The sequence below is a fragment of the Molothrus ater genome, chromosome 5, assembly GCF_012460135.2.
Source record: "Molothrus ater isolate BHLD 08-10-18 breed brown headed cowbird chromosome 5, BPBGC_Mater_1.1, whole genome shotgun sequence".
NCBI classification, from domain to species: Eukaryota; Metazoa; Chordata; class Aves; order Passeriformes; family Icteridae; genus Molothrus; species Molothrus ater.
In genome coordinates, this window is record NC_050482.2 from 8,071,187 (window position 1) to 8,084,087 (window position 12,901).

At 40.6% G+C, this 12,901-nt stretch overlaps 1 protein-coding gene across 1 annotated transcript in view; it reads right to left on the minus strand.

Moving 5' to 3' along the window:
• GRM3 (glutamate metabotropic receptor 3) overlaps nt 1-12,901 on the minus strand; it is a 103,796-nt gene that overhangs the window by 8,200 nt on the left and 82,695 nt on the right. Inside the window, 1 exon segment of the mRNA XM_036401767.1 lies at nt 1,853-2,919. Coding sequence (XP_036257660.1) covers nt 1,853-2,919 — 1,067 coding nt within the window.

Here is a 12,901-nt window from a genome sequence, read left to right on the forward strand (position 1 = left end):
CCTTTGATAGGTGCCTCCCAGCACCATTCTCTCTAAACTGGACAGATATGGATTTGATGTTAGGTGAATAAGATATTGGTTGGATGGTGACATCCAGACGACAATGGCCCCGGAGTCCTGATGGGAATCAGTGACAAGTGGTGTCCTTCAGGTGTCCATATTTGGACCAGTGTTATGCAATATCACCATAAATTACATAGATGAAGGGATCAAGTGTATCCTCACCAAATTTGCAGAGTGGGGTTGTTTCTAAGGCCGTTTATTGTGATGCTACCAGGCTAGGGCTGTGTTAGGATGGCACAAGCTGATTCAGAGTCAACATGTGACACTGCATGGAAATTAAATATGGGCTTTTCAAAGGAACCCCAGAAGTGTAGACTTGTCATGAAAGTATCAAAAAGATGTTAAAAGCATTTTCTGCTCTTTTTGTAGTACTTGAGTTGGTTTGTTTGGAACCTTATAAATAAATTGAATGCCTACAAGTGGTTTTGAAAACTCCACTCAGGAGATAAGGCTGTAAAATTCTGCTTGAACAATCAAGTCATGTTCCTCTTGGCCATTAATGTCTGTACTGCCCACTCATGTGACTGTCTGCACTGATATTTCCCTCCTCTTGTGTCTGTCTTCCTGATTGCTTTGGGTGTCCAGAGCTGCTCCCTAGTGCCTTCCTTAAACTTTTCCTTCATTAACTTCAATCCATGACTTGCTATTCTAACTTCTCCTGAGACTGAATAATCCCTTCCTCTCGTTTTGTTGCCTTGAAATTATTTATGGTCTGTGATCACGTCTCCCTGGGTTTACTCTTGTCTAGACTAAATATATTTAGCTCTTTTACTGTCACTCTGCATGTCTCACTGCATCATTTGTTACTTATCCTTGTTTTCTAGATGTTTTCAGTACATTTCAGTACATTTCCAGATGCATAAAATAGTACTAAATATATTATTCCAGGGTGGCCACATCAAAAATATGTTAAGTGACATTATTAACTCCACAGTTTTATATGCTGTTTCATTTACACACTATTGGCAATAACATCCCCCTAAGGTAATCTACCTTTCTTCTGGGCAGAAAGTTGAACCAATTCTCTGCAAACTGCTGCAAGGGCCAACTCCCACAGTCACTTCTCACATCGTAATAACTGTGAGATTTCCAGTGGAGCAGATCTGAATCTTTTTTTGGAGACAATTTCCTTCTGTTCAAAAATACAATTTTATTGAACTTGATGCGTTGCAACACTATCTGACAATTTAAACAGTTTAGTCTTTCTAAAGTTTGCTTGTGAAGGCTGACCAATATTTGCTGCTCAGTGAGGTATGTGTTTTATAAAGTGCAGAAAGAATAAAAAGTTCTGTACTTAAATAGAATGTTTGTTGAACTTTTTTTAAACAATCCTGTTTCATAGGAAATTTTGAAATTTGATCCTTATATTTTTATTTGAAGGAAATACCATGTTTTAATAGCAGATTCTTTTGCAGGGGAGACTAGTTAATATAGATTTTATTTTAAGCTCAATTTCTGTCAAATAACTCATTATGACTAATTTTAGGTAATTTACTGGGTTTTTCTGCTAGGACTGTGACTTCAGATAGTGATGAACCCAAATGAATGCTGGATCCCTATGTTATGCCTCTATTGCAATCAGACTAACAGTATTAATCCCTTCCAGCTTTGACTGCACATACTATTTTTGAAATTATAGTATGGTGAGCCAAAATCTGGTAACGTAGAAAGAGAACTTGTTTGCAAGGGACCCAGGGGCCAAAGGAAGTGAGAAAAAGCCTTTAGTGAATGCTGACATGGTCCTCTAAGGTGCTGCATATGATTTATGGAAAGATGTCCAAAGACTTACTCTGTAGTCACTGGATGTCACATAAAATATGGGGAGAAAGGCCAGCCAAATGATGCACGTTGTGTACATTGTGAAACCGATAAACTTGGCTTCGTTGAAGTTCTCTGGACATTTCCTGGTTTTGAAGGCATACACAGTGCATAAAACCACGAGGATGACATCATATGTCAAGGACATTAACATACTGGAATCTTTGACGTTGCATTTCAGGATGACAGTCTCCCTCTTCTCGGGAAGCGTGTATCGCCGGGTGCCCGGCGCCTCCAGGATCAGCCACACGGACACCACCACCACCTGTACCAAGATGAGACTCAGGCAGATGAACACCTGAGAGCTGGGGCTGATGAACTTGGGCCTCTGAGCGCCGTTCTTCACGCCATCAAATATCCTGGCGATGCAGTTCGTTTTGGTCAGGAGGGCGGAGTAGCAGACGGCAAAGGAACTTCCCAGCCCCAAACGGCGGAGGGTGCAGATGGCTGGAGAGGGCTTGGCTATGAAGAAGAAAGTCATGCTGTAAGACAGGAAGACCCCAAAGAGCAAAATGTAGCACAGTTCACGGCCAGAGGCTTTGACCAGGGGCGTGTTGTTGTGCTTGATGAACACTCCAATGACCATGAAAGTGCAAATAAAGCCCAGGCACGCGATGGTAACGGGACCTATTGCCCAAGCATCTTCCCACTTGATGTAGTCTTCTGGTAGGTCATAGCAGCCAGTCAGGTCAGCTGTGGGCCATTTTCCAGGCCCACAGTCTGCACAAGTGAATTCATCAGCCAGGTACTCATAGGTTTCACAGGGAATACAAATCCAGCAGCAGACATCTCCTGGTTGCATGTTCTTCATCTCATTGGGAGCGCAGGGGTCGCTGCACTGGGAGACAGGGACAGAGTTCCTGGACCAGTGGATAGAGTCTACCTCCAGTGACAAAGTTTCTGCCCACTGACCAACCTTCACGTAGGAGTATCTGTCTCCAGTGAACTGGAAATTGAACACGTTGTATCGTCCTATCCCATCCCCATAGGCATCGAATTTGACCATACTGTCTGCATCATTGGGAGGGTTGAATGGAGCTGTGGGGAAAAACAAAAAAAAGAAAGAAATAGAGAAATGTTATTACCAAAGCTACATATGATATTTTTTTCATCCCTCTGTCAAGCACAGGCACCTGACAGCTTAGAGAATACAATTCAGTTGTCAACAGGTAAGTCAAGAGGTTTGTGTCTGTCTCAGTTTTGAACTTGGAAGGAGAGTTCAGATAATGGAGCTCTATTTCACTTTACATTTATAAATCTAAGATGACCCATGTCCTCACTTTATTTTGTCTTGGATATGAAGCAGTCCCATAATTATTTCTCCCAGTATGCATCATTGCTGCCTCTCACATTTTCTCTTGAAAGAAAGAGGTCTGCTCCTGAGTCTCAGCATTTTTTGGTGAAACTTGGCTGCCATGATATAAGAAAAATTAAACAGTTGGGTCATTAAATGACAGTTTTGATGCCAACAGTCTGGAATGCAGTTGAATAGAGGATTAATTTTAAGATGATGGAGAAATAACTGTGAAATCCTCAACAATTCCTTACCATGTCTTTTTCTCTTCTCCCTAAGTGGTAGGAAGTTTTGAATCCCTTCTATGTTGCTTCAGTTTTACCAGTTTCTGATATTTCTTGGATGGTCTGAGGTCCCCAGCACATGCTGCTTTGGTCCTGTATCTTGTATGGGGAACAGATGACAAAACCACAAACTGGATCTGGGACCTTCAGTGAAATCAATATTGTAACACTCCTAACTGGTAAGCTCTGCAGAGTTTTGTTTTTCTTCCAGCTGAGGCTTACCCGGGGAATGAAGAAATATTAAAAATCTGGGAGGAAATTGCATTTACCACGTGATTTATTGGTCATTTGCTGTAGCATTAAAGGTAAAAAGCTTTACAGGCAGGAAGAAAAAGGATTCTTTTTTTACCATTGATGAACAATAAAGGTGATTTTGTTTCCCAGTGTCTCTGGCCATAGAAGTGGTTCCACTGTCATTGCTGGAATAAATCTCTTTCCCTGCCTCTGTGTCCATACTGTGCTTGAGCTTGAGCAATATTGTATAAGGGTGTAATGCCTTCCTCCACTTCAATCTCCAGATACTTTGGATTTCTTTTGGTAGATTTATTTAGCTTCTTTAAAACACTGAGGCCAACTTCTTTCACCTTTATTCCTGCAGAGCATTACCTTATTTTGCAGTACTCTGGCTAAGGTCAGTAAAAGGGACACTGGGTGTTGGCGCAGAAGCCCCAGCTGGAGGGTTGAAATTGTGATCTGCAGATCCTCAGGTGCTGCACTTGGAGGGCATTTCCCCCCAGATTTCTGCTTATTGTAGGGCAGAGTTAGAATATAATTTACAGTCACCTATACTCTCTTTCTGAGTCAAGACTCTGCTTGTTCTCATCCCTGCCCTCTCCTGCTCTCCCCACCTCAGCTGTGTCAGCCACAGTGGTGGAAAGCCTTGGTTTGCAGGATTACAGTCGTGGAATTGCAGAATAATTCAGGTAGGAAGGGACCACCCTCTGATCCAACCCTCCTGCTCAAGCAGGGCCATCCCAGAGCACATGGCACAGGATTCATCCAGACAGTTCTGGAATATCTCCAGTTAGGGAGGCTCCAAACCCTTTCAGCCAACCTGTGCCAGTGCTCAGTCACTGCACACAAAAGAAGTTCCTTCTCATGTTCACGTGTTCAGTTCTGCCTTTGCCTCTGTCTTATTGCCATTGAGAAGAGCCTGGCTGCCTTCAGACACCCACACACACTGAAGAGGTCCCCTCTCAGATGTGTCTTTAAAGGCCGAACAAGCCCAACTCCCTCAGCCTTTCCCCATAAGACAGGTGATTCAGTACCCTCATCATCTTCATACCCCTCTGCTGGACTTGCCCCAGGAGCTCCATGTCTTCCTTGTACTGTACAAATTAGGACTGGGTAGCCCAGGAATCTGTAAGAAGTTTATTTTATCTCTTTTTTTTGTCACTGTTGGCATCTAGTTGTAACACTCTGTAGTCCAACAAGACCTCTGAGAGCACAAAAATTAAGAGCAGCATAATCGTCCCCCAAATGGCCAGTCCTGCTGGAAGTGACATGCTCTAAATTAAACAGGTAGATAAATTCAAAATATAGGTCAACAAGAAGAACATGAAGCAGCTTTCCTCCTCTCCCTCCTCCTCCTCATCACAGGCATGCAAGCTCCCTCATCCAGGAGCAGCATTAAAACGAAATCATAATGCAGCACTTAACAGCTCCTCAATAATGTGCTGTCATTGCCAGGGTCCTATTTCATTATTCATAACACTTATATAGATTGTAGAAGCTGTTAACACAGCAGCCCAGCTTTAAGAGCCAGTTTATTCAGTTCAGTGTCATCCAGGCCAGGTCCTGAGGTGGGCTGAGAGCCTCTGACTGCTGCTGGCACCAGTGGGGCTGCAGGTCAGGAAGACAAAATGCAAAGCACTTTGACATCTCCTGTCAAGTGCATAGCTTGAAGGCCACAAACATCCCTGTGCAAGTTACCTGAGGGTCTGAAACACCAGCACTTTTCAGGAAAGAATTCCCTCTGTATAACATGTTTAACAACTTCTTATAGAAGTTCTGAGAGAATATTTGTCATTTAAATAGAGAAAAGTATTTTCCTTAGATTTTGCAGGTAGGTTCACAAGGCAAAGCAGGTAATCTCACACAGAGTTAGCTTGAAGATCAAGTATAATTGCCTTCCATAAGGCTGTTCCCACGCTACAAGAAACAAAAGATTTTTGTAGGACAACATGTTCTAAGTTAACCAAAGCTTGCAGCTTGAAACATTCATTTTTAGTGGCTGTTGATAGAGGAAAATAAATCACCCCCTTTCAGATGGAAAGGATGAAATCATTTAACCAAACAATGATGTATTAAATTATAGTATGGTGAGCCAAAGCCTACAAATGAGCCCACTGGGTGGCAGCAATTAATATACCCACTGATTACAAATAAAATCACTAAGGCATTTTAACGTATCATTTATCAACCTGTTCTAGATCCTGTAGGAACACTTCCAAAAAAGCAATATTTTCACAAAATATGATGCAATAATAATCATAAAATTAAGATGCTTATAGACAAGAAAGATGCTTATCACAAGAAGGCAGGATCTTATGTTTTAGAGTAAAAATAACAGTTTTTGCAAATTGGTTTTCCCAGAGATGATGTCAGGCTGTCATAAGTCACTCTGCAAATTCTTTTATATATCTCAATTTTTAGACCTGAGAAACCTACAATTTTTATAGCAGGTATTTCTGGCAGGTCTATTTCAGAGTTGTAGCTCAGCTCTTTTACATTCATCCCTTGGGAGAGGACGGACAAGAGTCCCTGGATCTCATCAGCTGCTAGCTAAGAGGCTGAGGGACAATATGAACTTTGCCTCCTTTGAGCCTTTGAATCTTCTCCTTCCCTTGCACTTCATGAAATGAATTAGTCCTGTTGTAAAGCAGTTATACAAGAGGAATTTTGTAGAAGAAGTTATCAAGGAAAAGAAAGGATAATTAGAAAAGACCTAAAGCAGTGATGCTTTGTGCTCCAGCTTGCAGCATTTCAGCGATGAAGGTGCAGCAGCAGTGACATTTATAAGAGCAGGAGGGCAGAAGGCAGAAACCTTTGGAACCCCAGTGCAGGCAGCTGAACTCTGCTCCTTGGAGAGATCCTACTGGAGGAGAGGATTCCACTATGCAAGGGGAGGACAAACTCCTTCAGCTTCAGATAAGAGGGGAATAACTGCAGATTTATGACTGTTTTAGTAGCAGATACAGATAAGAACATAACATCATAGCTTTTATGTAGTGAATTATGTCATTTGTTTCCATCTTCCTAAGTGGGATCAATTTTTCCAACATTCATATAACTTGCAAAAATGTGATTATCTGACTGTTGGAAGCAGGTGAGTTGCTTTTATCTAGAAATCTTTAATAATTTTGATGTCAGTGATGTACAGCTCTTGGTGACATGAAAAAATTCAGAAAGAAAGTTCTGAATTGGAGATTTATTTTATTTTTGGGCCAAACCTTTATTTGAAGAGGCAATATGAGAAATATATTTAAGTTTTTCTAATTCTGCACAATGCCTCAGTTGAGTGAAAAACACTCCAGGATTTTTAACAAGGAATGAATAGATGAGAAAAACAAAGCAGTTTTCATCCTAATTAGGCACTGGAAATCTTTTAGGAGGCTGAGCAGCCTAGGGAAAGGTGTGTGTCATCTTAACTGGCTTGGAATCAGACTGGGTTTTGTTTGTCAGCAACATCTTCGGCCCAGGAAGGATATTTTGCATAGAGTCTCTCATGTGTCTGGCACAGATTTGAGTGTGTAGATGCTGTCCTGTAGAAAACATCCTCACTAACACTTCCTGGTGGGAATGACGACAGATATCCCTACATCTAAGAACATTCTTCATGTCCACTGAAACATGCCTCTGTTCTTTGTTTGCAGAGTGCATTCTTTCCAAACAAGGCACAGATCACAGAGGCACAGCTCCCTAGCTAGGAGGCAATTCATTATTAGCAAGGCTTGATGAGAGCACTGCAGATTTTCAGCTTGGCAGCTGGGAGATTTCATGTAAAGAGGTGTAGAAAGGGCTATTGGGTGCACTGAAGGTACCTTCTTCCACATCATCCTGGCCCCAAAGACTATGAGGAGATCCTAATTAAATAGAAAGGGAGAAGTAAAGAGGGAACAGGCTGGAGTTTCTGAAAAGTTGAGTAAAACCTCCTTAGTCTCACTAGGTGGTGCTGCAAAAACTCCAAACTCCTGATTTAAGGTTGAAAAATAAGAAATTTTTTTCTGAAATAGAAAAATATAGCTATCTTTTAATCCTCCCCTACTCTTCCTGTTACGTATCAAGGGCAATGCCTTTTAAAAACACTTTAATGGAGAGCCTAGATAATAATATAACAGGATATGTTGTGTTTGTCCAACAGGCTCATCTGTGTGTAGGATGCCTTATCTTGAAAAGTATCAGAAAAGACCCTGAGAATGAACATTTCTTTTAATTCTCTTTTATTTTTAGCTCAATATGCCTTGTTGAGGTCAAAGTGACATATTTCTGCTTGGCTGAACATTTAGACCAAGCAACAGAGACCTGATGCACCCACTCCTGTTTCAGCTTCAGCACAGCACAGCTGGTTTCATACATGATTGACAGAAGGCACATTGAAATTTGGCAATTTAGGAGTTAGTATGGGGAAAGATCAGAGGGAAGTGTCACTAGATGTACCTCTCCACAATTAACAAAATACTACCTTCCACAGAGACCAGCACTTTTAACCTCTGCACCACTGCCTCTGGATGTGTTTGGGTCATAAGGCAGCATTGCTTGTTCTCATTTAAGAAATGAATGAGACAAATGAGACAGGTTAGTCCACTAAAAATGTCATTTTCCTATCTGTGTCTACAGATTTTCCATTCAGGTCTATGGTTTCTCTCTTAGGCTAGACACTTGCTGTTGGGAGTTTTAAAACTAGTTGTAGACCCCCAAACTTTTGCTCTTAGTCAGAGACAGAAATGTTTTTGTGGCAAAGATCTATCAGGGGATATATGTGGATGAGTTAGTCATCCCAAACTTGTGTCCTATAAAAGAGAATGAGTATTGACAATTTCTAGGGTTCACTTTAGAGTAGTGTCTAGAATAGCCCAGCCAAACCTTTCTTTTTCTGTTGACCACCAGGAGTGTGACTATCTGAAATACCCCCACTATTTATGTATCTGAAGTCAAGTGAGGTGAATAGCACCAAAGTCTGGGACAGAAAGGCTCACAGCTGGAGCACCCAGTGGTGCAGCATGTCCAAGCTCTCTGCAGTACCTGAGAGCAGGTGTCTCACAAGCTGCCTGCACAGCCTGCTGTGGGGGCTATCAGAGAGAGCAGTCCATGAACATTTGCAAAATAAGGTAAGAAGGGTCTGAAAAATGGGAATAATTCCTTCAGCTTGTCATTATCCTCATTATCCTCAGCCTGGCTGAGCACAGAGCTCCCAGGCTACCTTTCCTGTGAATTGCTTGCCTCAAGCACAATGTTTTACATTTCCAGGTATGTGTTGTCCTCTTGCTTGTGCAGCTCTCAGGCATAGGTGTGGTCTTTAGGATGTGGCAAGAATGAAATAGATGCTAAGTTACAAGCCTTCTTAAAGAAAACTATGAAATTGCCCTTACTCCTTTTAAGGAAATTTAAGGAATTAAAAAAAGGATTTCTTCTTAAAGCATTTGGATTCCGATACATAGAAGATAAAAGCATGTAAAAATTCTGCACTCATTGTATTTCTCCTTAAAAATACAAACAATCTCCCCTGAAATTAAGGGTGTTTCTTGCAGTTTTTGAGTTTAACTTTTAAATAAAACAAATATGTATGGAAAATCATCCAAGGTGTTTTTCTTTTTTTTTTAATAAGTCTGCTAAGTTGATAATTAATATGAGTAATTCCTGAGATTCCAGCATAGAAATGCCTTTCAGTTGATACCATTCTTTTAATTTAAGTTTATCCACTTAAGGAAATGGTTGTCACAAGAGGCAAAATGCATGCAATGTAATTGAAACCAGCAATCAACTTGCAATTACAAAGGAAATTAAACCATGACTTCAAACTGCCTAACTCCCCCCTCAGGCCAGCTCCCTATTTTGTACACAGAAGCAAGGGGAACCCACTCCCATTATGAAGAATTATGGCCACTGTTTGGGGTGAGAGCACAGCTCAGGAGCTGGAACTGTGAGTTCTGGGCTGGCCTTTGGTAGCTTCTGAAATGTTTTGATCCAGGGAAAATTTGAGTTGGCTGGTGAGTTCTCTGTCAGATGCTGAATATTAATGTTACTCTCAGAGAACATGACTGATTTTTTTGATTGTGATTTTCTGCCAGTTCAGGGGTTATGGGTGCCCTGTGTCCAATTTGAACATTTGGCTGAGGGACATTCCCATGTAACCTCAGAGCTGGGTACTGGTGCCATGTCTTTTACCCCTCCCTTTCCAGTACATCCAAGGTGCAGCTGGAAGAGATTGAAGCTGTGTTTTAATTTTGCTAAAATTTACTTTTTGGACTAAATCTGGGACATGGTTATATCACAGGGACATGAATGTTTCTCTTTTTGGAGGCACTGTTCCATGATGTGCTAATTCCACCCCCAGACTGAATACAAAGCTGTCTAAGGAAGTGTTAAATATCTAATAATATTTTTTCCCTTCTTTGTCAGCCTGAAGGAAATTTGAATAGATTTAGTTATTAAGATATTACAGGAAGTTGGTTAAAACATTCTCTCCTCTGTGGGGACTAAAGGATTAGAGACGTGTTTCCAGACACAGCTCTGAATAATTTAGTTAGATAGTTTGCCCTTAGAGATCAGAAGCAAACGAACCATGAAATAGACCCTCTGACTGTTATTTCCTAATTGACTTGATATGAAGACACTCCCAAATCAGGTGGACTGACATAGATTTAATTACTTATACTGCAATGCAATTATTTAGTAGTAGTAATATTGTATCTGTGACAGTCCAAGATACAAGAAATTTCCAGTGTCTGAGAAAGGCAGTATTTCTTATTTGTCTCACAGATGGAAGGAGTGCACAAGCTTTCAGGCCCAAGGTCACTCCATTAGGTCACCAGCACCATTGCTCAGTCAATTTGACCTCCATTTATTTAGAAGGAACAACTCTGCTCCGAGTTTAGTGTATCAGGTTTTTATTTCCTGCTGGAAACACAATTTCCCTCTGCAAACAGCCTCATTACTATCCATTTGCAGAGTAATTGCTGAAAGCTTTTTGTTCACTTCTTTAGAAGTATAGAGTTCAGAAACAGAAGGTCTGATCGAGATGCAAGACAAGATATGACAAAGAGATGTTATGCCAAAAGCTTCTTTTTTTTGCAGATATGTGGGCAGTCTAATAAAAGTATTACCTCTTCTTACAAATCTTATGACTCTGCTATTATTTTTGTTAAGGAGCTACTGAAAACTCTCGGCAATCACCCTACAAATTGCTAATAATGAGGTAATTTGCAAAATGAAATTGTATTTGCAGTAGGAAAATAAAACCCTAAGTAGCGAATTCTAAGGAGTGCATGTATTTGAAATAATTGAAGCTCAAATTTATTGAACATTTTGTGGAAAAAAAAGGAGCTGTAGAATGCCTCAGGGCTGGAATAAAGACACAATACCATAGTGAAACACAGGAACCTTTAGGCTCAGACACATTATCCAGCTCAGCTATAGCATTTGGCACATCTGACATGCAGGTGGAGGACAAAGAATTGGAGTACAGCTGGAAAGGTGAATGTTTCACACATCACATGGTGTAAGATTCTGGAGTGGACCAGTTTTCTCTAGGAATATAATACGTGAATGAAAAAAAGTGACCTATATTTCATGATCAGAAGTTTAATTGGAGTGTCTATTTTGGGAATGCAGTTTTCTTACAGACCTCCTATGGAGAGTGGGAAGAAACTGGCACCTCCAAAGGTGGGCTCTGGCTAATGTGAGATGCCACCAGGGAGGTGGGTAACTTCCTCCATCAATAGTTCTCCAGTTAAACTACAAAAGTGTGTCAAGGAATACTTTATTTCTCCACCAATGGAGAAATAAAATGAGTATTTTCAGTAAGGCCCATCACACACATTAAATATGATCATCTTCTCTTGTAAAGGTATGAGCCTGGATTTTATTTTGACTCTTTTCCGTATAATAAAGCAGTGACTGGAAATGCCCATTTACTGAAATTGCAAGTTAATTCAGTATTCAACAGAGTCCATCTCAGCTGACCAAATGCTGAGTCAGCCAGAGAGTTGAAAGTGGGCTTCTCACAACAATGAATTTCAGTTAAAAGAGAGTCAGAAAAAGGATAACTCTTGGCTTTTAAGGTTATTCCTGAATATCACACACAAGCTGCCAAGGTAACACGTCATCTCTCACAACATCTTCAGTGTTCATTTGCATGTGTTATGCTACAATGCACAACCTGCCTGTCCTATTAATACTTGCAAATTCTTCTGTTCTCAGGGATAAAAGATAAAGCTGAGAGCACAGAATCATTTTTGCTAATGCTTTTCTCCACTGAATCAGTTCAGCAACAGCAATCACCGGACCTCAGGGGAAAATGTAAAATGAAAATGTTGATTTATTTGCCTGTTTTATGGTGGAAGCAGAGACATATTGATAGGATTAGACTGATAAAATGTTTCAGAGATCTAGAAAAGACATTAACAGTACTGCCTCAAACCTTCCTCTGACTTGAGATAATTTCTTCTCCAAAGAGCCTTTAAAGATGGGCTTTTTATTCTTTCAGTTACTGGAGCATTAACTAGCCATTAGCTATTTATTCAAATGGATGTGCAGATGTAATAGAGGAAGTTTAACAAACTTTTTCAGCACATTTTCATCAGTTCCCAATACCAGTTTCATAGCTTTTTTTAGCCACACTCTGGTAGACACAAATCCTAGTACAGCAGGCCAATCTTTGACACAAAGCTGATCACTCAGAGCAGTGATCAGCTGCTGCTTTCATCAGGGCAACAGAGAAATGTCATGGAAAAATTTTACTTTTACAGAAACCACAGGTAAAATTTATTATTTGGGGCATATGGTGTATAGTTATTTATGTCAAGGGAAGGAACCACAAAAGCACAACCTTTTGCTGTTACAGGCAATGGTATAATTGCTGCTTAGACTAGGAAAGTCAAGCAAGCCCACCCCATAAATTTCTGCATATGATCAGGCATGCCCTGGTGTTTTGAAGTAAATCTAAGACTTAGATTTACTTCTGTAAAAGTTAGAGGCACAGAGAAGGTGTTGCCCACAGGAAGAGAGCAGGACAATTCTGTAGCAGAAGCACACTGAAGCTTGAGGCTCCAGAGCTCCACACAAAGAGTTTAGCTACTGATCACTACACAAATAAAACCTTGGGAAGAAGGGAAGATGTTTTTTAAGGCATAAGTATAGAAAGAAGAGCATATTTGCAACATGTGCAAAACATCCTGTGAATGGTGAGTAAACAAATGCAGTAACAGGAAGGTACAAGGCC